Source organism: Meleagris gallopavo, chromosome 7 (genome assembly GCF_905368555.1).
Source record: "Meleagris gallopavo chromosome 7, MGAL_WU_HG_1.1, whole genome shotgun sequence".
NCBI lineage: Eukaryota > Metazoa > Chordata > Aves > Galliformes > Phasianidae > Meleagris > Meleagris gallopavo.
This window is the reverse complement of record NC_139410.1, coordinates 15,636,103-15,659,532: the sequence shown is the minus strand read 5'-3', so window position 1 is coordinate 15,659,532 and position 23,430 is coordinate 15,636,103. Positions and strand designations below refer to the sequence as shown.

The 23,430-nt window shown below is 45.2% G+C and overlaps 2 protein-coding genes across 3 annotated transcripts in view; both read left to right on the top strand.

Annotated features, from left to right (window-relative positions):
• LOC146543971 (homeobox protein Hox-B1-like) lies at window positions 1–2,241 on the top strand. The gene is made up of 2 exons (XM_085228037.1): window positions 1–379; window positions 506–2,241. Exons 1-2 carry the CDS (start codon window positions 1–3, stop codon window positions 748–750), a joined length of 624 nt encoding a protein of 207 aa, XP_085084163.1. The 3' UTR covers window positions 751–2,241.
• A 12,004-nt stretch (window positions 2,242–14,245) lies between these two features.
• Window positions 14,246–23,430, top strand: part of MTX2 (metaxin 2) — a 32,693-nt gene continuing 23,508 nt past the window's right edge. The window contains exon 1 of one of the 2 annotated variants that reach the window (XM_085228242.1): window positions 14,246–14,406. In XM_085228242.1, the coding sequence (XP_085084368.1) occupies window positions 14,367–14,406 (40 nt within the window). In that variant the 5' untranslated portion in view covers window positions 14,246–14,366. The remainder of the gene's footprint in view (window positions 14,407–23,430) is intronic. The other variant, XM_085228244.1, reaches the window with a different exon arrangement.

Here is a 23,430-nt window from a genome sequence, read left to right as displayed (position 1 = left end):
ATGGACCTGGGTTTTTTCCCCATCGTCCTCCCGCCCGGACTGTGCCACGGGACCTCGCCGTCCCCCTACCCCCGGCGGGGGCTCGACGCCTTCCCAGCGCTGAGCACCGCGGCCACCTCCGCGCACCCTCCGTCGGCTGTTTGCGCCGGGGCGGAGGGGTACGCGGCCGGCCCGGCCCCCGGCTGTCAGCAGCCCCACGGCGCCGCGTGTCCGGGTGAGGCTCCGCCGCGTCCCGCCGCATCCCTTTGCACCGAGAGCGGCCGACCGACGTCGCCGGAGCCCGAAAGGCCACGCTCCTGCTGTCCGACCCCGGGGGCGGCCCCGCCGGAGCCCCGCGCCTTCGAGTGGATGCGGATGAAGAGGAGCACGCCCGAAAGAAGTGAGTGGGGCGGAGAGGCGCGGGCGGGGGTCACTCTCATCCCTGCTCCCCCTGCCCAGATCCCCGCCCAGACCCTCCGTGCCCCCGCCGAAGCGCGCTGTTTCTCGGTGTTTTTCGGCGTTGCAGGCGGCGCGGCGGCCCCTGCCTACTCCCTGCGCACCGGCTTCAGCACCCGGCAGCTCACGGAGCTGGAGAAGGAGTTTCATTTCAGCCGCTACCTGTCGCGGGCCCGCCGCCTCGAGGTGGCCCGCTCGCTGCGCCTCCGCGACGTCCAGGTGAAGGTGTGGTTCCAGAACCGCCGCATGAAGCAGAAGAAGCGCGAGCGAGAGGCGCTGCCCGGCCCCACCGCAGCGCCCCGGGCTGCCGCCTGAGCCCTGAGCCCGCCGCCACGGCGCGCCGCGGGGATGCTGCGGGCGGCTCCGCACTCCTCTTCGTACCGCCGCTGCTTTACTCCGGTTGCGCCGACGGGGATAATCGGGGAGAGCGGTCGCTCCGAAGCGCCGCCGCTCAACTTCGTCGTTTTGCGGGGGGACGAAAGAGCCGGAAGAGAGCCTCGAAGAGCCGCACCGCGGGGACGATCCGGAGCTGGGGGCGGGCAGGACCGCAGACCCCGGCCCGGGCTCCCCGGGGCCGCCCCCGGCTAGGGCCGCAGCCCTGACCCGCCGCCTCCCCGAGCTGTGCCCGGAACCTCGGCCGGGGGGCAGCGGGGGCCGGGCCTGCTCATAGCCGTCGGGGCGGGGGTGTCGGGCAGAGGACGTGCGGGCGGAGGATGGGCAGAAACCCCAACGGGGCAAAGCAGAACAAGACAATGCTCCCCTTGCAAGAAAAGGGGGGGATGAATACCATTAGCAAGTGTAGCAGAAATCCCTTTTTAGAAAAGTACCCCCATCTTCCTCCCTTCCTGTGCAAAATTGCTATGAAGAGAGCTGACTTGTACTCATCCCTTACTAGTTTCCATCCCCTTTTGTTATGTGGCTGATTTAGTTCAAGATCTGTGAAAAAAAACCTTGAACAAATGGTTCACTAGGAGAAAGGCAGCCCTGCGTGCCCCCTGCAGGGCCAGCACCTGCTCTGCTGCCTCCCAGTATGAGGGCAAGGACAACGTAGAGCCTCTCATGACACTGGGACTCTCCCAGGCCTTACTGTCTCTAATGTCTAAAGAAAAGTACCATATTAAGACAGTAATTGTTAAAGCACATAAAGATGGCCGGGTTTGACTGCAGACCTCTGTCAGTGAGACCACAGGAGTTCCTGGGTCTCTCTCCCAGAGAGCCAGTTCCAGAGGGGTGACAACCCCAGCTACTCTACTGAAGTGCAACAATCAGCAGCAATCTTCACTTCTCTGGATTTCATCTTTCCCACTGGTGAAATCATGGTATTGAAGTGGACAGAGAAGCTGGATTCAGAGACTTTTCCAGCACCTGGCTGATAAGTGGGAATGTACAGTGGCAGCACAGATAAGGATGCCAGCTGGATTCAAGAGACAAAAAAGCTTGGGAGTTTGCTTTGGATTTCACTCAGGTGAAAGAAAAATGTAGCACTGGGGAAGGGGTCTGCAGGACCTACCAACAGCTGCTGGGATTTCTGTTCTGGTTACACAGAGACCAGGCAGAGGCTCATGGCCATGCTTGCAGAGAGACTTTTAGGTTTCGTGCACAGCATTACAGCTCACTTCCAAAGAGCTGATGCACTTCACAGGTTAAAAAAAAACCTAAGGAATTCCCAGGGTGGAGCTGCTGGTATGAAATTTGTACCAAGATAAAAACCTCCAAAATAAAGGATGGGCAGTTCCTTGTTAAAGCACTGATCCCAAACAAGCTTTTATTCTGTTCATCATTTATTAAAGAACAAGAAATATTATTCCTGCCAGCTGTTTCCAAGAAGCTATTTAGAATAAAGCAAGATGTGACTAAATTCATGGATATTAAATGACATATAATTATTAAAAGCAAATCAATTACAAACCAGCTCTTTTCAGTCCCTTTTTAGGTACATTTTACACCAAATCCACTGTTTGCAGATTTGAAGAAACACAACACATCTACATGCAACAGGATAGCCTCTAGCTTTCTAAGAGCATCTGGTTCACACACAATCTTCAGACAACAGCTGTGTTTTCAGTTGCCTCCAAATGTGTCACATGCCTGTGGGGCTGCTGGTCTGTCAGCCTGTTATTTTCTTAATGATTTTGACATTTGTGCTGGTCACTCCCAGCCCGAGGAATGTTTTCCACATTGGTGGCACGTTCCTGCACTCCCAAAACAGGCAGAAAGGTTCACACTGGTTTCAGTGCGCTAAATCAGGCCATTAGACCACACAAAGTCTTTTATAAAGAGAGTTTCCATGCCATATATTTTCTCCACTAAGTAAATACATGTGCCAGCCTTGTAGTACTGCACAGTTCTGTATCAATGTGGCACAGCTGAATAAATGGAGATTTACTTGCGAATTAAGATGAGACCTTACAAGCCTTTTATGGCTGTCTGAATGAATTTGCTGGTCTGACCACAACCATATTCTGTTTTAAAAACTGGTACTTAGTATTAAGTGTAATTTCTGCTCACTAAACAGGGACAGTTTAATGGCATCCCTCTTCCTAACAACCAGTTTTTACTGTATAAGCTATTACTTCTTCACACTGTTATGTCAGCAAGATACCCAGAGGACAGAGGTAATGCGAGCCACGTGCCAGTCCCAGAATAATTAAATAAAAATGCCTGTGATATACATGGGTGCACACAGGAGTCAAATAAATAGATAAGGTCTAAGATTCACTCACTTAATGTCCCAAGAGTTGCATCTCACACATTCCATTTGATGCCTAACAGTTGGAAGTGGGATTTAGGTTCCACAGATACAAGTAAGAGCATGGCTGTAATTCTCACCAGAGGCAGAACAAAATATTCCTGACTTGCCTCAGTAAACACCTCCCACCATATTATATACCAAAACTCATGAAAATATTATTTCCTGGCCTTATCTTCCCTCCAACAACATTAGAAACAACTAAGAGATCATTCTGTTTCAGTCTAATATTAACTTGTGCCTACCGACTATTGCTCAAAAAGCCACAGGCTACCAAGGGGATATGAACTTTTTTTTTTTTTAAAATATGGTCCCATTTTGCTTGAAACAGAACAAAACAATTGATCTGGAAAGCTTCCAAGGAGAGGGAAAAAAAGCTGTTAAATAACCATTCTTATATACAAACCTGTAGAGTGGGTATCCTTTGGCTAGGTAAGTAAGTGATAACAGACAATCACACCTCTTTGAAAGCTGAATTCAGGCCAGGAGCCAGGCTTGCTTTGGTATCCAACAGTCAATGCAGAACTGAGTGTACAAGCAATCATGTGCAAACACGCAATGGGGAACGCTTAGTTGAGGTTCAAACCCACTGCTCTGGTTTATGGCATCAGCTGCACATACAAGTTGATTTTGAGCATCAAAGACACAACAGTAAGCCAGAAAACACAAACATGCAGCCCACTCGCCACAATTTAATCTCCTTTTAAAAGTGTGCCATTTCCTCCATTTATTGGTAAAACCTGGAACAATGGCTTACACATAAAACAGTACAGATTATTAGCAGAATAAACCAGGCCGTTACTTCTTTTAAGAAAAATATTTGCAGGCAAAACTACAAAATGGAAAGGCTTCCTTGTAGGTCCAACCATTTGTCTCTAGCAGCTAATAAATCATACTTGTGATTTGTCCTGGACTGCTCTGTTAGCCTAAATTCCAGTGAGTCTTAAGAACAGTTGCAAATCCCTGATGGCCAGGAAGACAGAGGTGTGGAGAGAAACCCTGATTGGTACCAGGTTAGCATTAATAGGTGACTGAAGTTTATGGGAAACTCACTGTATTGGCGATATACGTCCCCACACATGTATATGTGACTAGCTCAAACATTATTTATTTCTTATTGCTTTTCCTAGTGTCACTGAGCTAGAGGAGCCTTCGGCCAGGAGAAGGAAACACAATGAAAGAAAGAAGTGAATCAAGTCAGTAATCATTTTGCTCCCTATCGTAATGGTGCCTGCTGGTCAACACTGCTCCCTATGAAGTGTCCCTGGAATAATTCTGGGCAATATACAGGAAAATACACTTAGCACACATGCTTTACTGTATTTTATTTTTATCCAAAAGTTATTTTTTGTTCTTGAGCACCAGCCAAATGAACAAAATAACCCTCGGTTGGGCAACATTTGAGTCCTCCTTGGCTTACACTGACACCCGTATAGAACGATGAGAACTCAGGTACATCCCTGAGAACAACTTGTTCCTCTGTGCTGAAAGACTTAGGCCACAGGCTCACAAAAGAGCTTTTCATAAACAATTTTTTTTTCTTGTGCTTTTGTTTCCCTGGTGATTAACAGATTGAAAAACTGTAAGTAAACTCATGAACAAATAGAATTCATGTTGGTCTATCAGTCTTCACACCACTGAGGAAGCACGTCTTTTAACTATCCTTCCACAATGTTACAAATAATAAAACGAAAGAAATTTCAATTTATCCTGGAGACCAGGGCACTTTTAGCTGGGGTGACATATCACACCTTACAAAAACATGAAGCAGACCATACTCAAGCTATCTGGCCCATGGCCCCTCACAAGGATACCCCCAGCAAATGAGGATACACCTGTCACAGCGCTCACATCCCTGCAGCTCTGCTGAGAGCAAAGCCCCTGGCGATGGCTCAATTGACCCTGCTCTGGCTCTGCACGTTGGATCAGGATAGCTGCTTCTGCTGAAGGAAAGGAGCCATCCATTCTGCCTCTGCTGCCTATAAAAGATAGCTGCATCCCAGTAATATGATTTTTGTGACATTAGTATAGGAGCAGACCCTGAGAGTTAAGGCTTCCTAGCCATTACTCTTCATCTTGAAGATTGTACGACACTAAATCTGCATTTCTAATGTCTCTTTTTATGTTCCTTTAACAAGTAAACTAGATTAAACACAATAAAGTTTAGAGTGGTACTTGAGAACAGATAAAAATCTCACTAAATTTTTTAATGGCTACTCAAGATCAGATTTCACCCAGTTACTGCTCAGATAGTGGACACTGCCTTCACTCCTGGCACTTGCTAGTATCAGATCCATATGTTAAGCATAGATATGCAATGATTTAAAAAACCCACACATTTATGGATTTATAAGTTACACCACTTGCATGGAGGCACGTCCTTCAACACCCCAGTGTATCAAATCCAAAGACAATTACGCAGCAGTGTTAATAGCCTGTCATTAAGCCCTATATACCTCTTTAATAATTTATTTGTCTGAATGTGTGTGAATACATGATGGCAGTGGGCTATCACACCTATTTTCTTACATTGGAGAAACTAGACCCCAAAACTCCACACACACAATATAGTTATGTCCTGTACTAAGAACAAGATATCGTAGAGCACTGTAATTGTAACTAGTGTTGCGATTTTCACTTTAATACGAGCAGGCAGCCTCTTAAAAAGAAAAGAGTACAGGACTGTTGAACACCCTCAAAGTCACGTCTCACTCAAGAAATGGACCACCTGGTGCTTCTGGTTGCTTTTCAAAAGCAGTACTAAGTAGATTGGCTAATGTGATTTGATAACTCGCAAGTGTGAATTGTTGTAACAAGAGCCACATGAGAGAAGAACCATCACAACTCTGGGGAGGATCATAAATGTGATAAAAATAAATGCATTGCATCCACTTTGCATGTGGTCAAAGCTATCTACTTTGCTGCTGCGTCATCTGTGACCTCGTCTACCTCAGAGGCAGACAGTCATGCTTTCAAAGGCATGGCTCTGCCCTTTTCCTCCGACAACTAATTCCTAAATTTGAAGCCCACTGAATTTTTTAAATTAATGATGGCATACCTGGATGTTGTTAGCAGCAGTCACATCTGGACCGGGACACCTGGATTTGCAGTCACCACCAGCCTTCAATTCATTTCCCAAAACCTGCTGTATGGTAAGTGGATAAGAGAAGCATAAATGAACCCAGGGCTGACACTGCCTAGGTCAGTATCTGTGATAGCTGAAATCCATAAACTCAGAGTGCCACCAAAATGTGCTCTGCTTTAAAGACACTGAAAAGAGGAGGTCCCCCTTCATATAGTCTGTACAATCTTTCAGGGAGGAGACACTACAGCACAGCCAGTGATTACTCTCCTGAAAGACTTGGGCTTCATTGCTTCTGAAGGCATATTTTTGCTTCAGAATGACTACAGGGATCTAGAACTGAACCGGCCAAACATTATGGTTATTTAAAAAACCCACAGAACTATCCAGTTCTAAAGACTTATTTGTTATTTACTAAGATTTTACCGTGGGAAAGCCAGTGCTATCACTTTTGTTCTGCACCCTGAACAAGACCAAACCGAGTATCGCCACCCTAATGACAGTAACTACCTCCTTATAGGAGAAATCATTCAAGTGCCCTGACCTTCCATCATGCATTGCTGCTCTCAAGAGGCTCCACTTGGAGCTGCATTCAAGGAGTCTGAGACAGCAGTAGAAGCTCAGGGCTGAGACAGTGACAGCCAACTCTGTCCATCTTGTTCACCCTGTCAAAGGAAGACATTTACTGAAGAGTCATTCTATTCCTTTCTGCATGACACCACAGTGATGCAAACCTTGCAGACAAGCCTCCTACGAGAAGAGTGCATAGTCAGCATTGTAACCCACATCCTATGCTGCACAGAGCTCACCACTCAGGAATTCTCACGCTGTTTCCAGACTACATTCAGCTATGTTGAAAGTGCAGGCTGACTGACCATGTGACCCAGAAGCATAAAGCTCCTTCACCAGAGCTGAGATATATTGGCAAACCCAGGTATTCATTTTAGTAAAATTTAATTCTAAACAACTGACTCAGACGACTTCAGATTCTAAAAATATTAGCCTTGTACATTTGCTAGCCTTTGGGGAATCAAGAGGAAATAATGGATTGGGAATGTTACATGTGGCTGTTAGCTGGACTGGAGTTCAGTTTGCCTCTGCTCTTTGCATGTTCATGGAAACTAAATCTGATTCATGTGGCTCTTCCGCATCAGTGTTCAAAAACCTTCAAAGTACATATTCTTCATAAAATATTCTGAAATCATCACCACACTACTAACTGAGCACTATTTCCTCACACAGCATGAACAACTTATTTCTGGCTGCTTGGCCTTAAGAAAGATCAAAGGAGACACCTGGTGCTTTTCTCACATCCTTCTACTACTACCAGGGAAGGGATCAATCTGCTCTGCCACATGCCCTTACAAATCTCTGGAGGTAGCCAGCCTCACCAGCTCATACCTATTGCTAACAAGACCATATGTTTTTAATGTAGATACATTCAAGTCATGTCAGTCACCGTCATTTTTTTCCTTCACCACAGTTACACCCTGGGGAGAAACTGTGTCAAGTATGAACTTCTACGGCTGTAATGAAGATACAGAAAAGCTTTCCCTTTCCTTTTATGGATCAAGACAGTGATTTTAAATGGCATAGATTCTACTTCTGAAGTTCCTGCAGCATCACATCTAGTGAATCAATTTTCAGCCTCCCTCAGAAACACACCAGAGCACTCCTATACGGTCAGGCTACATGTTTAAACTGGAAGCATTGGAAACAACCATGAGAAAAGCCTCTTATTTATGAAGCACACGGGGGAATGAATCGCAAGAATAAAAACCTCACTTCCCTGTAAGCATTTTTAGAAAAGGAGATTTCACATCCGGAAGCAAACAGGTTTATAAAAGATGACTCAGCTCCGTAGCTTTTCTCTGTAAAAACAGAAGGGTCCAATACAAACAACAGATGCTGCTCTAAGGACCAAGCATTTGGGCAGAGCCAGTCACAGCTCTTCCACTGCAGTGAGATTCATAATGCCTCCGAAAGAGCAACCATGATCTTTACCCTGCTCTGGCTCAGCAGCTGGGTCACACACATGGGATTAGTGACATTTGTGTCCCAATGCCAGTGTTGGTTGGTGCCAAGCTCTCAGCCAGGAAAGCTCCTCACCTGCTCACAGCTTGGGGCTATGCTATGGGTCAATCCCCAGGAACTCCATAGCAAACTTTCTTCTCAGCTGTGAAAAATTTCTGTTGGGCTCTTGTTTTGCTAGAGTTGTACATATTAGACTTTTTGTGTGTGTTGTTTTGGTCTTCTAATTCTAAAACAGTTACAGGGGTTTGGGTTTTATCCCAGTGTGGAATAGCAGCACATTTTTAATCTAAAAAATCTTTTGGGATGAGGAAACCATTTCCTGCCCAGCTCTACAATTAATCACAGCACATCCCTTATAGTGCGCTATGGATAAATAATTCATTACAGCTGCCTCTTCCCTCTATACAGGATAGGCAGTTGTGATCATTTCCACAGGAAGAAGAAAGTTAATTCTTTCTATGCTGGCCTCCAGAGAAGGATTCAGACCATCTTACAAGGAGCTTTGATGAATTAATAAACCCCCTCAGTATTTACCACACTTGTCCAGAAACTGAGCTCAGCTGCAGCTCCTTAATTTTACAGATACCATCTCCAGAGTTTGAGAAGACTTGCCTAACCTGTGCCTGCAGTCAAACTGTGAGCAATTATTCTGACTTTCATTAGCAAGATGATTCAGGATTTAGCAGCTGTGTGAGCTACACAAACATCAGGATGAACATTTAGAGCAATTGCTACTGCCAGTTGGAGCTGTAACTGCTGCTTTGACATTCCTGCAGTTTAGGCAATGCGACTATGAGCCGTACTTCAAATTAAACAAAAAATAAACAAAGAAATAGCTGAATTAATAGTTGTCTCATCAATTAGAAATTCAGAAAAGATGGACAAGTATGGAATCAGTCTGTTACTACAGGTTGGACCCAAGAGAGCCAAAAGGTCAGCACAGCAGGGAAGATGGAGGAAAGCAGCCATGGCCATGTGAGAGTATGTGCAGGGAAATCGGGGGAAGTCCAGTGGAGATCTGGATGTTTCAGAGCATGGGGAAAATCTCCTCAGCAGTTGCCATCTCCAGAAAGAAATCCTCCCTCAGTGGTAATCAGCACTTAAATGGGATCCAGGAGAAGTGGAGCCAGGCTCCACCCCTTCCACTAGCACCACTGACTTGCCTTCACCCGTGCTCCCATAGCTGACTCATTGCTTGCCTTAGGTGGTCAATCAGAGGTTCAGGCCACGATCAACAGTTCCCATACATCTCACCATCATGCAGTTAATATTCATGGCATGTAACCTACTATAAAATACACCTGAATTTCCACAGGAGCACCTTTACTTCTGACTGAATTCTAGATGCTCCCATAGGGCATGTCAAGCTCCCAAGGACATGGGCAGGAATTGTGGAAGGGGGAGTTAGGTCTCAGCCTTGACTTCAATCTCTCACAGAGCAGTATCTCAGTAAGCTCACTGAGTTTTGGAACCAAAAACCTTGTAACTAAGCTTATGCTTGGGTGATTTTGGCACCATTCCTTACATGGGGAAACAGTGCATTAAGTGAAACAGTTGACAGGCAAACACTCGCGTGACATACTAAATACCCTGTGAGATTATTTGATCATGTCAATCCGGATCCATCTGTTTCTGCTGCTCTGTGCGCTCTGCCAGGCTGCTTAGCACACAGATCACCTCTGGCATGAAGTCATGCTAGAAACACCCTCCTGCTGTTGCCTGGCACTCAGTGTGTTGGCAGGGAAGGACATGCTCAAATCCTCCTTCATTGCAGAGATCCCCAGCAGCCATAATAGCTTTTTAAAGACACTGACAGGCAGTATAATTCAGACCAGCGCCTAGAATGCCCTAAGTTACACCAGAGGGGCAACCTGGCAGTGGGCCAGACAAGGAGAAGGCATTTCTGTGCTGGTTTGTTTGCTTCCTCTAAATGAGGGGAATCCCTCACTACCACTTGGCCTATTCTCAAGCACCAGCAGCAACACACAAGCAGTCTGTTCCAGAGATTCCACTCAATGAAATTTCTGCACAGTTCTCTTTCAGAAAGAACTATTCTTAACTGAATCCACAACTGTCAGCACTCCTCCTGTGATTTGGAAAGGCAGGAATTGTTAGAAACCTACTCCATAGAAATGGAGAGCAGCAGTTTGGGCAGAGAAAGTGCTCTGAGATGGTCTGTCAAGCATCTCGGGATGAAGAAAGGTCACATTGCAATACAGAACAGCTTACACCACCAACCTCAACTGTTCTTTGAAGAGAAACTTTTGCTGTTGGTGCTTGGCACTAATGCTACTGTATGCCAAACACCAACAGCAAGAGCTTCTCTTCAGAGAAACTGGAGCCTAGATTGCTTTATAGCCTTCGAAGCCTAAGTTAGATTAAGCCTAAAAAAAAAATGTATTTCACGAACTTGGGAAATGCACACGAAACCCAACATAACTCGGGTCCAGAGAGAATCCTATTCCCAGCCTTTCCAGGAATTTGGTCAATCTTAAGTCCTACCACACAGGTGAGAGCAAGATTTTACATAGCACGCTAGCAAGAGTGGTCACGTTAAAAACTAAGAAGCTTACTGCAGAAAACAAGAAGTCTTTCACTGTCATCCCCAAATTCTCCCTTCAGAAATATTACTAAAAACTTAAGGCTGTCTGCATGGGATTTCTACTGAAGCAGCTAGAATGTGCAACTCACGGTGGCACCATTCGTTTTATTGAACAACAAAACAGAATAGAAAAGTGATACAAATTAAATGTGTATGTTAAACATTACCCGGATAATATCAAGGAAACTGGTAAGAGGAGTCTTGGAGTTTTTCTTAAGAATGGATAAGTCCTTTTCCAAATTCTAATTAATTCTAAATGGAACATTACATACACACACATAAGTATATATATATATATGACAGTCCTGTTTCCCTGGTGGACAACTCAACCCTAGGGATTAAAGTCTTGCCTGTTAAAGGCAGCCCACAAGAAGAAATGAGTTACACGAAGGCTGTACTTCATCATCTGGCCACGCCTTTGTCAGGTAAGATCCCTGTTTATGGGTAGTGGTTCTGCTACATTGACTTGTAATGTATTAATGTTAGAATGCAATCAAAAGAACAGCAATAACAGTGGAGTTGCACAATCCTAGACTACAGAAAATGAGAACAAGCCCAAATGAAGCAGCTGTAGATGCAGAAACAAAGGAAGAAAAACTGCTTACCTTTGAAAGTTCACAGATATGCAGGAACCTCCAACAGAATTCCCTCTCTTCTACTGCCAACCCTTAAATGAGGTCTGGGAAGGGGTGGATCTTGGCTGCACCCATTGCAGTCACTTAGGGGCACTGCATGCACCTGATGTCCCCTGGGTTGGCCCTGCCTTCCCACCAGGTGCTGGTTCAAGCCACGACTCGGCATTTCTGCTACACTACTTCAGCTGACCCTCTGAAATACAAAGTTCTGCAGATTACCCAATTTTGCCTTTTGGTTTCCCTTGAAATTCTAACTTGAAGCGCATCTTTCTTTCAGTATTGAAATCTGATGGACTTCCATTTTGGGATCTGCTGTTTGCCTTTGCAATCTGTGAAAGGTGGGAAGCTTTCCATGGTATTAAGTATTACAGAAGGAAGCTTGTGAATTGCGTGGCCAGATGAAGAAATTATGTGTATGATGGCCCTGAAGGAAGCCGGGCTCACCAAGAGCAATTCCTGATCTCCAGTCCCAGAGAAGGGAGCCTGAGCATCTTTGCCTTGCCACGCTTTGAAGGCAGGGACATTTACAACAATCCACATATTGTATTCATAATGTAACATTATGGCATTTTCCTAAACTTTAGATAGCCTTTATGTCACAGAATTAAGACTAAGACATTACTGGTGGTTCAAGGCCAAGGTGTACATCTCGAAACACAAAGTTTGTACCATGGAATCTTAACTCATGATGAAGGAAAGGCAGTTATACCCTTAATTGATTCCCCTTAGTTATCGTCCACAAAACACTTCAGGAAGCATTCACGTGTTGAAAAGGAGATAACTGGTATGATCCATAAGAAAACACATGTAATTCTTGGAAATCATCTCCTGTCAAATTCAGTTAATTTAATACCACCTTGCCTGTGCTCACTGATCATTTCTCTAAAGGTCAAAAAATGAATGATCCAGTTGGTACATATTCCAAAGACACACAGCCCATCTAATATCTTTGTTCTTGTTCTAATTTGCAATTAGTTCAGGCTGTTAGAGGTTGATCTTTTTTTCTGCTTTCAGCCTCTAAACCATATTTAGATGTTTCTGTTATATTCAGAGAACTACTGGGATTAAGTCCTCACATGTGTTGAAGCTCCATACAGTGTAAGTGCCAGAGGAACTGAAGATGGATTGAGTTGCCTTACTTGGCAGATTCTGGGGCCTGTTACAGCATTGTAAGTCTTACCTACATTGAATTTTTTTAATAAAATCATAAAAAAAAAAAAAAGGGTAAAACACACTGAAATTACACCTTTCAGCTCCTTATCTATTGCCTCTACATGTCACGTGGAGGAAACTAGATAAACCAACTTTCCTTCAGTAGTAGAGACTGCCCACGACTGGGGACTTTGTTGGATCCAGAGCACTTTGAAAGTTCTTTGATGTTGCTCCATTTGTCCAGAGCACTCTTGGCCTGACTCCTCTCCATAGGACCATAATCGAAGTTGTGTAATAATATATATAATATATAAACATAATATATCACCAAGAAAAAGCTGCAAAACATCTGCAATTATCCTTCCACGTGCACTTATTTCATTTTTCTCCTTGAACGAAGCTGAAGTGTCTGCAGTATTTCAGATGTCAGCCATGTTTATACTGCTGAAGGATTTGGCATCTGTCACGAGTTAAATAACAAATGTCATCGCTCCCCGAGCAAAGGCTTTACTACTGTTTACTGAATAGAGATGTGGCTAAGTCAGCCCAAGAATCCATCACAATACTCAGAATTATGATAAATATTCTCATCCATCATGATGTTGGCCAGTGTTTCCTGCTACCATTTGTCAGACTGTAGTTTCCTTTTCACTTTTCTTTTGATTATATTTCCAGGCAAAGAAAGAGAATTATTACACCATGGCTAAATATGCAGTTGTATCTCAGATAACATTTCAATTGGGTGCAAATTCAAAGGGATTTTTCCTCAGTCTGGATTAACTAAGGGGATCAAGACGTAATTTCCCAAATAGTGGGTTGTTCATAATCCTTTCAAAGTTTCTATCCTCTACCTATTATAAGCTTTAAAGAAAAGTTCTGCAGTTAGTGCATACAGAGCTCAGTGAAGTTGCTTTCGTTGGTAGTTGTAGTTGTCATGGAAAGCATGTATCGTAATACACAAGGATGTCCTTCACGTTACGTATCTCTCTTATGATGTCTGAAATTCTGTGTGGCTGACACAGGGCTGCAAAAAGGCTGCAGTCTCTGCAGCAATCTTCGTTAGGAGATGGGGAATGTGTCCTTTGTGGTTCATGGCGTGGAACTAAGGAACATTAAGATCTGGGCTGTGTTCCCTCCACCCCCAAGAACAGGATCTTAAATGAACGGAATTAAAGCTCTTTGGCTTCATAGCACACTTCCACACTTTGAAATGTTTGCATTTAGCTTCAACGCTGCAAAGCTGTGCAGCGTATCATTTCCAGATGAATCTCTTCCTCACATCGCGCAGCACGCGCTCCCAACAGCAGGTCCCCGCGCTGCAGTCGCACAGTAGGTCAGCCCTCTCTGCATTTCTTTATCGGTTTTAACATTTGCTTTTACTTGGGAGGCGAGCACATCCGCGAGCTGCCTTCTTGGAGGCACCGCCTCTTTCCCGCGCGCACCCGCCAGCGCAGGGCTCCTCTCCGCTCCCTTCCTCAGGCCGCCGCCTCAGCCCGCCCCCTCAACAGCCGGGGCGCAAATCCCGCCCGCACGGCGAGCGACGGCCACGCAAAGCCGCCGCGAGAGCTGGGGCGGGAGGCGGGCCGGGCGGCGGGGCGTGCCCCGGATACACGGCCCTGCGGCGCGGCCCCAGTTCCTGCCTGTGCCCTCAGCCTGGCGGAGCTCGCCCTGCGCAGCATGTCGCTGGTGGCGGAGGCCTTCATGAACCAGCTGGCCGGTGAGGGGCGGGCGGGCGGCCGGTGGGGCGGGCGTCGGCCCGGGGTGGCCGCTGGTGATCGTGGGTGCAGGCCGCGGGAGCCCGCCGGGCCCCGTCTCCCGCCGCAGCCGGCGATATACCGCTGGGCGCCGAGGTCCCGGTGCCCGTGCTGCGGCCGGAGCCTGCGTGACCTCTCCGAGGCTCGGGAGCGCCCGGAGGAGAGCCGGCCGGCCTGCCCTGCAAGGACTGCTCGGGAAGCCGACTGTCCGCAGCTCCGTGCAGAGCCGTGCTCCGCACGCGCTCGTCCCGCAGCACAGCCGTCAGGGCACCTCGCCAGGTTCTCGCTGCCATAGCGCAGCGCACACCTGCGGGCAGCCATCACGGCCCCTGCGCACTTAACGAGCCTGCAGCTCCCAGCTGTGCTAGGCGGCACCTTCATTTTGATTTCATAACGTTCCTTCGCAAGTGCTGCATTTCTTATGTTGCTGTTATGAAGCTGAGAAGTATAGCAATGTGTAATTTGTTCTTATATTTGCCCCAGCTGGGCCACATGCACCAAACATGAGCCTTGTCATAAATAGAGGTGATGTGCATAACTGACACTTTTTATTGGAAGTGTTCTCAAGGAACAAACATGCACCTCAGCTAGCTTCTAGCTGAGGAGTTCAAAAAGCACTCAGTACATTGCATGTGGAAAGTCAGTGCATTGGTCACATTCTTCTGTTGCCTCTGTTCTTATTTCTTGCTGCTACGAGCCCATGAGGAGCAAACACTGCAAGGAGATGGCGTTACCATTTCTGCCAGGCTGTTGGGGAAGAAGCCAGTGTTTGTCCCAAATGCTGGGTCTGCAGAGGCCCTAATGTAGGAGCCCCAGTTCAGTTTTCAGAGCATGCTTGCCTGTGGCCAGTATGGTAGGGGAAACCCAGATAGCTCAAAATTGGGTACCCACAGGAGTCCTTAAAGTTGTGCTAAACTCTTGGGTTGGGACTTGTTGATTCACAGATGTTAGCTCTGGCAGCAGTTACATTTTAAGAGCTAGGAATGCCAGTTCCTCAGGATATGGATATTACGGTATGCCAGCATCACTACATGTCATTTACTGGAGTGATCTTAATACTTTTAATTCACTTACATTGTGAAATACAAGTATAATCACAAATGTGAGTAGGAGTTGATTCTGTTGTGTTTGTATGCTCTCTGGCCTTTATGAGTATCTTAAAACAGATACTTGTTTCTTACTGGAATTACAAATACTGACTCAAAGCTGTATTGCATGTAGGCATGTGCATAGTGTAAGAAAAACATGTATTTGAAACTCTATAACCAAGAAATACTGCAATTTCTGTCTCCTCCCTTTCTCTCCTGAGTTGTTCTTCCTCTGTTTCTGGGCAGATTCTTGCCTCTCCTTTGGGATCCTTGCCCCTCTCCTTTTGCTAGCCTCAGGCTATTGTGATGACAGTTATACTATGCATGTGGGACTCTGAGAGCATCAGGAATGTTCATGTTTCCTTCCTAAAATTTAGTAAGCATAGAGCCTCATCTTTTACCTGTCAGTTGCAGGTTAAGCAATGCTAGGTGTTTTTTTTTTTTTTTTTTTAGGTAATACGACATGCAGGTAGCTAATACAAAATTGCTGCCAATGCTTCTGTATTTTTTACAGAGCAGAAGTGCTCACTGCTTGCTTTATTGATCTGCTAGATGTGCAGCAACTTACCATGACTGAAGGTACAAATCCTTGTTGTGGACCTGTCCACTTGTAACTTTATGATGCAATGGAAAGCACAGCAGTAAGAGTGGGTGGCAAAGTCAGTCACTGCAGCCAGTGAGGATAAGCCCAAATGCAGCAGCTGTGGAGACAAAAAAAAAGGAAAAACAGCCTGCTTAGCTTTGATAAGTCTCAGGTAGACAGGGATCTCCAGCAAGATATCCTTGCCTCCACTGCCTACCCTTAAATGAGGTCTGGGAAGGGCTGGATCTTTGGCTGCACCCCTTCCAGTTACTCAGAGGCATTGCATACACCTGAGCTCCCCTGGGTTGGCCTTGCCTTCCCAACAGGTGCTCAATCACTGGTCCAGGCCATGGCTTAGCATTTCTGCTACACTCCACCCCTTCATGGTGTGAAGCAATGATCGAGCAGGTTAAAAGTAAGCCCTTTCCATTATGGTGATCAAGTACACCTTGACACTTTGTTGACTTTGCCTGTCAGAGTGTCAACTGACCAAATACGAGACAATTGATGATTGGTTCATGGTTGAAGTTCATATTCCTTTGTGGGCTGTACTCAGTGGATCTTCAGGAGGCACATAGTTGCTTGGACCAGGGAAGGTTCTGCTCATATTTCATCACTGAAATATTTTCCTCACTGGGTCATGGTGATCTTACAGTGACTCTAGAGCATCTTGATATCATGTTGCTCCTCCCAGTGATCATGTGGACCCAGAGAGACTCACAAAGAGTATTATAGATGTTTCAGAGGTACCAGAAAGGGTGGGTCTGCCCTCTACAGCAAGATACTGGCCATGTTCCTGTTCTGGGTCAACACTTCAGTTTGCACTGGGGCATGTTCTGGCTGTCTGTATCCTACCTTTTGGCTTGATATCTGAGACTGCATAACTATATTGGTAGCAAAAAGGGGGGGCTGATTTGCCACAGAGACATGACTAAGGTCCCCTTAGCAATGAAAACTAGAATGTTGACTACAATATCTGCATGCCATATACCCATTACTGGGGGGACTACCAATCCCCCAGCCTCCATTAATCTCCCCCAAGGTGCAAGTAGGCCACAACACTTTGGAAGGTGCAAGTAGTTCCAAGGTCATTCTATTTTTAAAAATATCTGGTTTTAGATTTTCAGGGGCAAGGAGCAGAAAATTATTTTTACTGCTTATTTGGGATTTTACCTGATTATCATAGTGCCTGTAATTTGGATCCTTGGAACAAGCCCAAATGCAGCAGCTGTGGGCACAGAAACAAAGGAAGAAAAACTGCTTACCTTTGGAAGGCCACAAGTAGACAGGGATCTCCAGGAAGAAACCCTTACCTCCACTGCCAGCTCTTAAATGAGATCTGGGAAGGGATGGATCCTGGCTCCACCCTTTCCAGTTACTCAGAGGCATTGCATACACGTGAGCTCCCTGGGTGCTCAATCCCACCAGGTGCTCAATCACTGGTTCAAGCCCCGACTTAGCATTTCCACTACACCACTGAATCATTTTAAAAACAAAATTATGACCTCGCCTTTGCTTTCCAAAAGCAGATCAGTGTCAAAAGCAGCTATCTGCCTTGAAAATAATAAATACCTTTGCCAGTGGGTCATGGCCTTCTGGCTCTTCTGTATTATGTATCACTCCAAGACTGAAATTAAATAAGGGAAAAATTGTTCAATTTGTTCATATTGGAAAATTTTTCTAGAAGTTATCCAGGATCTTGGCCAGTACCCCCCACTTGTAGGTTTGCTGAGACCTTGCATAGATACAGGGAATATTTTATTCTGGTACTCTGAAGGTTTAAATGTCTCACAAGTATTTTTGAGGATAAAAAATGGTGTATCTGAAAGGAAAAACATACGTAACAATGGCTGTTCTAATAGCCTTCTCCTCTTCCCTGTGGTTGTGAATAACTGTGGTTATGCATGAGTGGAATGGTAAGGTTGACTGAGAGGGAAAACAAAACAAAACAAAACAAAAAACCAACCCCAAAACTATGAATCTGATTTAACGTTGGTGCACGTTGCTCAGAACAGTTTTGGAATCTCCATCCCTGGGGATGCTCAGAACCCAGCTGCTGACGGCCCTGGGCAACCTGCTCCAGCTCCAGCACCTCCAGCTCAGCCTCTGTGCTCCTCACTGGCTCAGCTTGTTTGCACATCTGCAGAGGCTCACAGTCTCTGTGCAGTGTGTGTGCATCTCAACGTGCTGAGCATAACCTGCTGCTGTCATGCCTTAGTGATGCACTGCACACTGATGACTTTATCTCTTACGTGGAGTCAGATGCTTGGTTTAGTGACGTTTAAGCATTCACTTGTTCAGGAATGTTGAAAGACTGATGCTGTATCTCAGGGAATAAGAAATACTTCCATAGTTCTGTGAATTGCAAGCGTGTTATACCACATTTTGAATAATCAGTTTCTGAACTGTTGCAAAAATTAATTGGATATATGGTAGGGAATTTGTTTAGAGTAGCTTAGCATCAATCACACTTTAACAGGGTAGGAAATGGGTATTTATGCTATAAGAAGAATTAGAGTGCCAGCTTTCAAGTGGTGCAGAATATTAAACTCTGACTGGTAGCTGGGAGAGGTTGGCTGCTCAGAAGAGATTGTTGAAATGTTGTTCAGTTGATCACTGAATTATTCAATATGCTTAGCATGTTTTTCCCCCACACATTAGTTTCAGATCAGCAATCAAAAAGAGAGAAAATAATATCCTTGTTTGTCCTTTGATCTCAGGAAAATTACTTCTGTTTATTGCAGCTGAGTTATGTCTAGAGGTCTTTGGCCAGTTTTAGTGCTGAGGGAAATGAATGCAGTTTGAGAAACAGATGCCCTTCTGTCTTTAGATATTCTGCATTCTCATTGAGTCTACCTGCAATGCAACATGCCAGAGCAAAAGTAAATTTCTTGTGTGCATGTTTCATGTATTAAGACAAGCTGCAGTTTGGCTTAGAGAAAACATCTAGAGTGAAAACTGCCTGCCTTCATTGCTCCTGCGTATAGAGGCATGAAATGTAAGCTGGGCATGCATTTTGTACATTAGAATGTGCATGTGTGGATGTGAACAGTTTCTGCCATTATACAGTGAAAAAAATAGTTCCCTGATTTTGCTTAATACTGGACTGTCTGCTGCACAGGCTGTTGAAGCCTGCTGCTGAAATGCTTGTAGTTGAGGGATGGTTTGTAAATACTAAATTTGTTCAGGCTGTTTTGGTTTTGTATTGCGATGTACTTCAGGCTGGGGACATGGACATGGGCTTTTTTGTTTTCTTTTGGAGGGGGAGGTAATTCAACCTAAGAGATGCTTTTAACTCCTGTTCTTTTGCCATGAGCAAGTCTCTTAGGTGGCTCCTGCTAGTTTGCTCAGACGTGTATGTTTTGTAGCTTGATTTGAACCAGTCCTTTGAAGGGATTGCCTGTCTAATCTTTTGTTAGGCCAGAGGAGAAATGATTTTATTTTGTAATAACTGCAGTACTATACATATTTCATTCTGACTTATCTATTTCTTGTTTTTATGAAGTGATATAATGACAGTTTATGATAGAATGTCCCTTTATAGTTGGTTCTGGTTCCATTAAGACAAAGCAGTCTTCCTGTAATCAGGATTTTACTATTAGATGTTTTCTGCTAAGTAGTATCTTCTTTTTTTCTCATGGCAGGAAACAGGATTGCTCTAGGAGTACGACAAGAAAATTAGTAAATGAAAAGAAGCGCTTACTTTGATTTTGTCCCATTTGCTTTGCAAATACCATTGTCTTTTTTGGGGGCTGACCTGAAGATCACGAGCCCTACAGCAGCAGCAGAGACACCAGTGCCTTCCCTTTTCCAGCAGCAGTGCTTGACTGGCTGCACCACTGCCGGCCCTGCCTGCATTGCTGCTTCTCTACCCTTCTTTCCTCTACCTGAGGTCCAGGCTCTCAGCACTGCTGTCATCACCTTGTGCCTCCTGGTAGTGCTGTCCTTGGCTCCTCGGGTGAGATAGGAGAAAGGGAATGGAGGGCAGCCATAATGAAAGGCCACATGGCTGGAACTGGGTGACCAGGAAGAGTGCATTGGGGGAAGCATTTGGAGAAGATCAGGGATATTGAGGGCAGGTCTGGTGGGACAGGCGGGTTGGATCCCTGGTGTGGGTCAGAGTAAAGGCACTGGGGATGAAGCAGGGAGCTCCCAGGGGCACTTTGCAGAAGTGGCTTTCCTTAAGGAGGCCAGACATCCCTAGGAACGGAGGAGTTTGAATTGTTTGGATGAGGAGCTCTCAATCTAAAATAGCTTCCCAAAAGGCTAACTTAAAGTATAAAAATGTAGGCAACATGGCTAAGAATTGTCCTAGTCCAGTAGGGCACTTAGGGCAGTCACGAGTGTCAGACATCTGTCCTCTTCTTCAGGGCAGCTCCTATGCCTGGAGCTTTATGTCTTCAGGCAGGGGCAAAGGACTTGAGTAACGCAAAGGGAAGAGATTGATTTAGAGATCTATAAAAAGCTATGATGAAGAATTACAGAGTTTCTTTGAGATGGAGCATTTGTGCTGAATATCAGGAATAAGTAAAATAGCTCCAGCTTGTCGAGACTTGAGAAATAAATCTATTGAGATCATTAGTTGGCACTCTGTGCTTTTCTGAAGGAGTGCAAATGTTGATTTAGGAGCAACTTGTATTTATGATTTTGACTCTGCAGGGTTTCAGTGGCCTCTCTGTGAGCATGGAGTTACCAGGCCACCTCCTTGCAGGGAGCACGCCGAGTACCCAGGGGCCAAAGCACAGTGTCTGCGCTCTGGGTAACTCAGCTCAAAGTAATGGAGTTGGACAAATGCTTCAATCCATGCCATTAATAGCTTTCTTGGAGGGTTAAGGAGCAGATTGTCTCATCCTAAATGGCTGCTGCAGTCATGTCATGCTCAGCCTCTCTTAGCATTCTGTCCCAGGAAACTTGAGTTTGGGAATTGCTGCTCAGATTGGGTCTTCGCATTGACGTGTCTGCTTGATCAATAATTACTGAGCAGCCATGATTTATCTGAATTGTAATATCTCTGAGAAGGAGGACCAGGATAGATTTAAGCAAATGATGTAATTATTTGATACATGATTTAATGTGTCCTGTTTAACTCGTGTGAAAGTGGGCTTCCATTTGGCAAGGCACTGTGGAACACTTCTTGATCCCCTGTCAGCAATGCCAGGGAGCTGCTGATGCTCTCATTTCTTCTTGGCCCTTGTCAGTTTGCAGGACCAGGCCAATTACGTGGCACTGATCTCAGTGTGGGTGGGTTGACTGGTGGGGCTCAAGGTGGCCAATCCACAACTTCCTCATACTTACATTACTGGTCGTGGATAATGGAATGGGGGTGTGCCTTCATGGCATTAATCAAAATGTATTTCTGCTCCTTATTCCTATAGCAGAGATTTAGAAATGCATCAGTTCCTGGCATTTTCTTTTAAAACAATATATCGCTCCCTGCAAATTTGCATTGTGAAAAGGGAAGAAAGCGATCGCCTACTTCTTTTTGATGCATCTCAACATCGGGCTATTAGTGATCCTTTTTCCTTCTGGAGTCTGTGGGTTGGCTTTCGGTGTGGTTCCTTTGGGTTGAGCACAGCTCCCGGAGCAGCAGCCCGGGGAAGGCAGGCAAGGAATGCCTTCCCAGCCGTTGCGATGTCTGCTCCGCGGTGCTTGGAGACTTGTAAATAATGCTGTTGGATGTGGATGCTGCCAGATGTAGGACTCGATTTCTTTGTAGTGTTTACTCTTGTGAGAAAACAGTTTTGAGGTATCTCATTATAATTTAATCAAATCTGTACCTAGGGAGAGGCTAAAGGAAACAGTGTGGAAATAATGCGTAAGTTAATTTCTCCAGCTGTAATATTGGAATGCGGCGATTCAAATGAATGCTAACTTTTTTAGGTTTTAGTAGAGAGCATTTTGCCTCTTGGCTGTATTAACAGGCCTTTAATGCTATGTGAACCAAACTGGTAAATACAGATGTTTTCGCTTTCCTCCTTTTTATGCAAGTTTAATATCAAAGTGCTTAAGAATATAACAGTAAGGGAAATGATCCATGCAAATCTGGTGACTTCAGAGAAGCTGTCTTTATTTCTGCACGGTCTGTAAACTTCTGCTTACAGTTGCAGGCAATGATTCTATCCCAGGCCTGGCTTCACTTGCATAATTTCATACAGAGGTCTGCATGAAAGAGGGTGCTGGTCATTTGGGTGCCTGATTTACAGAAGCAGAAAGAAGGTGTTGAGGGATAAATTACTGGCGAACTGAGAACTCAGCAGATTTTAGTTTACAGGATACTTGAGGCGGAGATTGTCTTGTTTCCTTTTCTTTATGTAGTTTCAGCACTTGACAAATAATCTGCAGCCTAGTAACATTTGGTGTTAGTTCCTTAGCCTTGACTCTGATTAGGCATATTTTGGCTTTACAGCTGAAAATTACTTACATCTGCAGTGCCTTCCGAAAACATTCCCACTCCACCCAAATTCTATGGTTGTGCTAATTGCTGGGAACAGCTTCATGTCAAGTTGAGCATTGTCCTGCAGAACTCTTTCACCTGATAATAACTTCATTTCCCTTGCAGGAGGGAGCACTTAGATGCCTGCATCTGGAGGTTTCTCATGTCTGTGCCCAATAGTCAGGAAGGAGCAGCCTGCAGACCTGTGCTAAATGAGCTCGTGTTGCAAACCACGTCGTGTTCCGTGATGGTTGAAACTGGCGATTCATGCTAGGCTTCTGAAACTGTTACATTCTTGCTTAGCATATTCCACAATTTAACATGCAAAGTGTTTGATGTCTTCTTATTTTCACAGTCAGTCTTATTTTTTAGGTAACAGGATTAAAGGTATAATTGTAAGCCATTTATTTCATTTCAACTCTTTCATCATTGTGAAGCTGCTTGGGGAAAGCGGATGAAAATGGCTGTTTCCCCATCCATCCAGACAGCACGGACATGGGATGAAGTTTCCCAGCTATTAGAGTGTAGGAGTTGAAACCAAATTTGGTACTCTAATAAGATGTTGGAGCAGTCTGGACAAGGAGCTGGTGGGACTGAAGTACTGCAGAAAGTGTTGGGAAGTGATGCCTTCCTTGTCACAGACTTCACTGAGGGGATGTTCTTGCTGCCTCTCATTCTTTGACCTTGAAATTCACTTGTGTGCAAGGACCCCAGAGAAGTACAGCCTGTTCTAAGAGAGCTTTAGTTGGAACTGGGATGGTGAGCCTCAGGTGAGCTGCTCTTCTCCTGCTGGTAGTGAATTCCAGTGCTCTCTTCTTGTGGCTTACATGCGTTCATCCCTCTTGCTGTCCCAAAAGCATTTAGATCGATAAACTTTTATTAT

What these genes read in the sequence shown, in the direction of transcription:
- LOC146543971 (XM_085228037.1), top strand. Translation starts at nt 1, where the DNA reads ATGGACCTGGGTTTTTTCCCCATCGTCCTCCCGCCCGGACTGTGCCAC. An exon ending in GAGGAGCACGCCCGAAAGAA is followed by an intron (nt 380 to 505) that starts GTGAGTGGGGCG and finishes TCGGCGTTGCAG; the next exon opens with GCGGCGCGGCGGCCCCTGCC.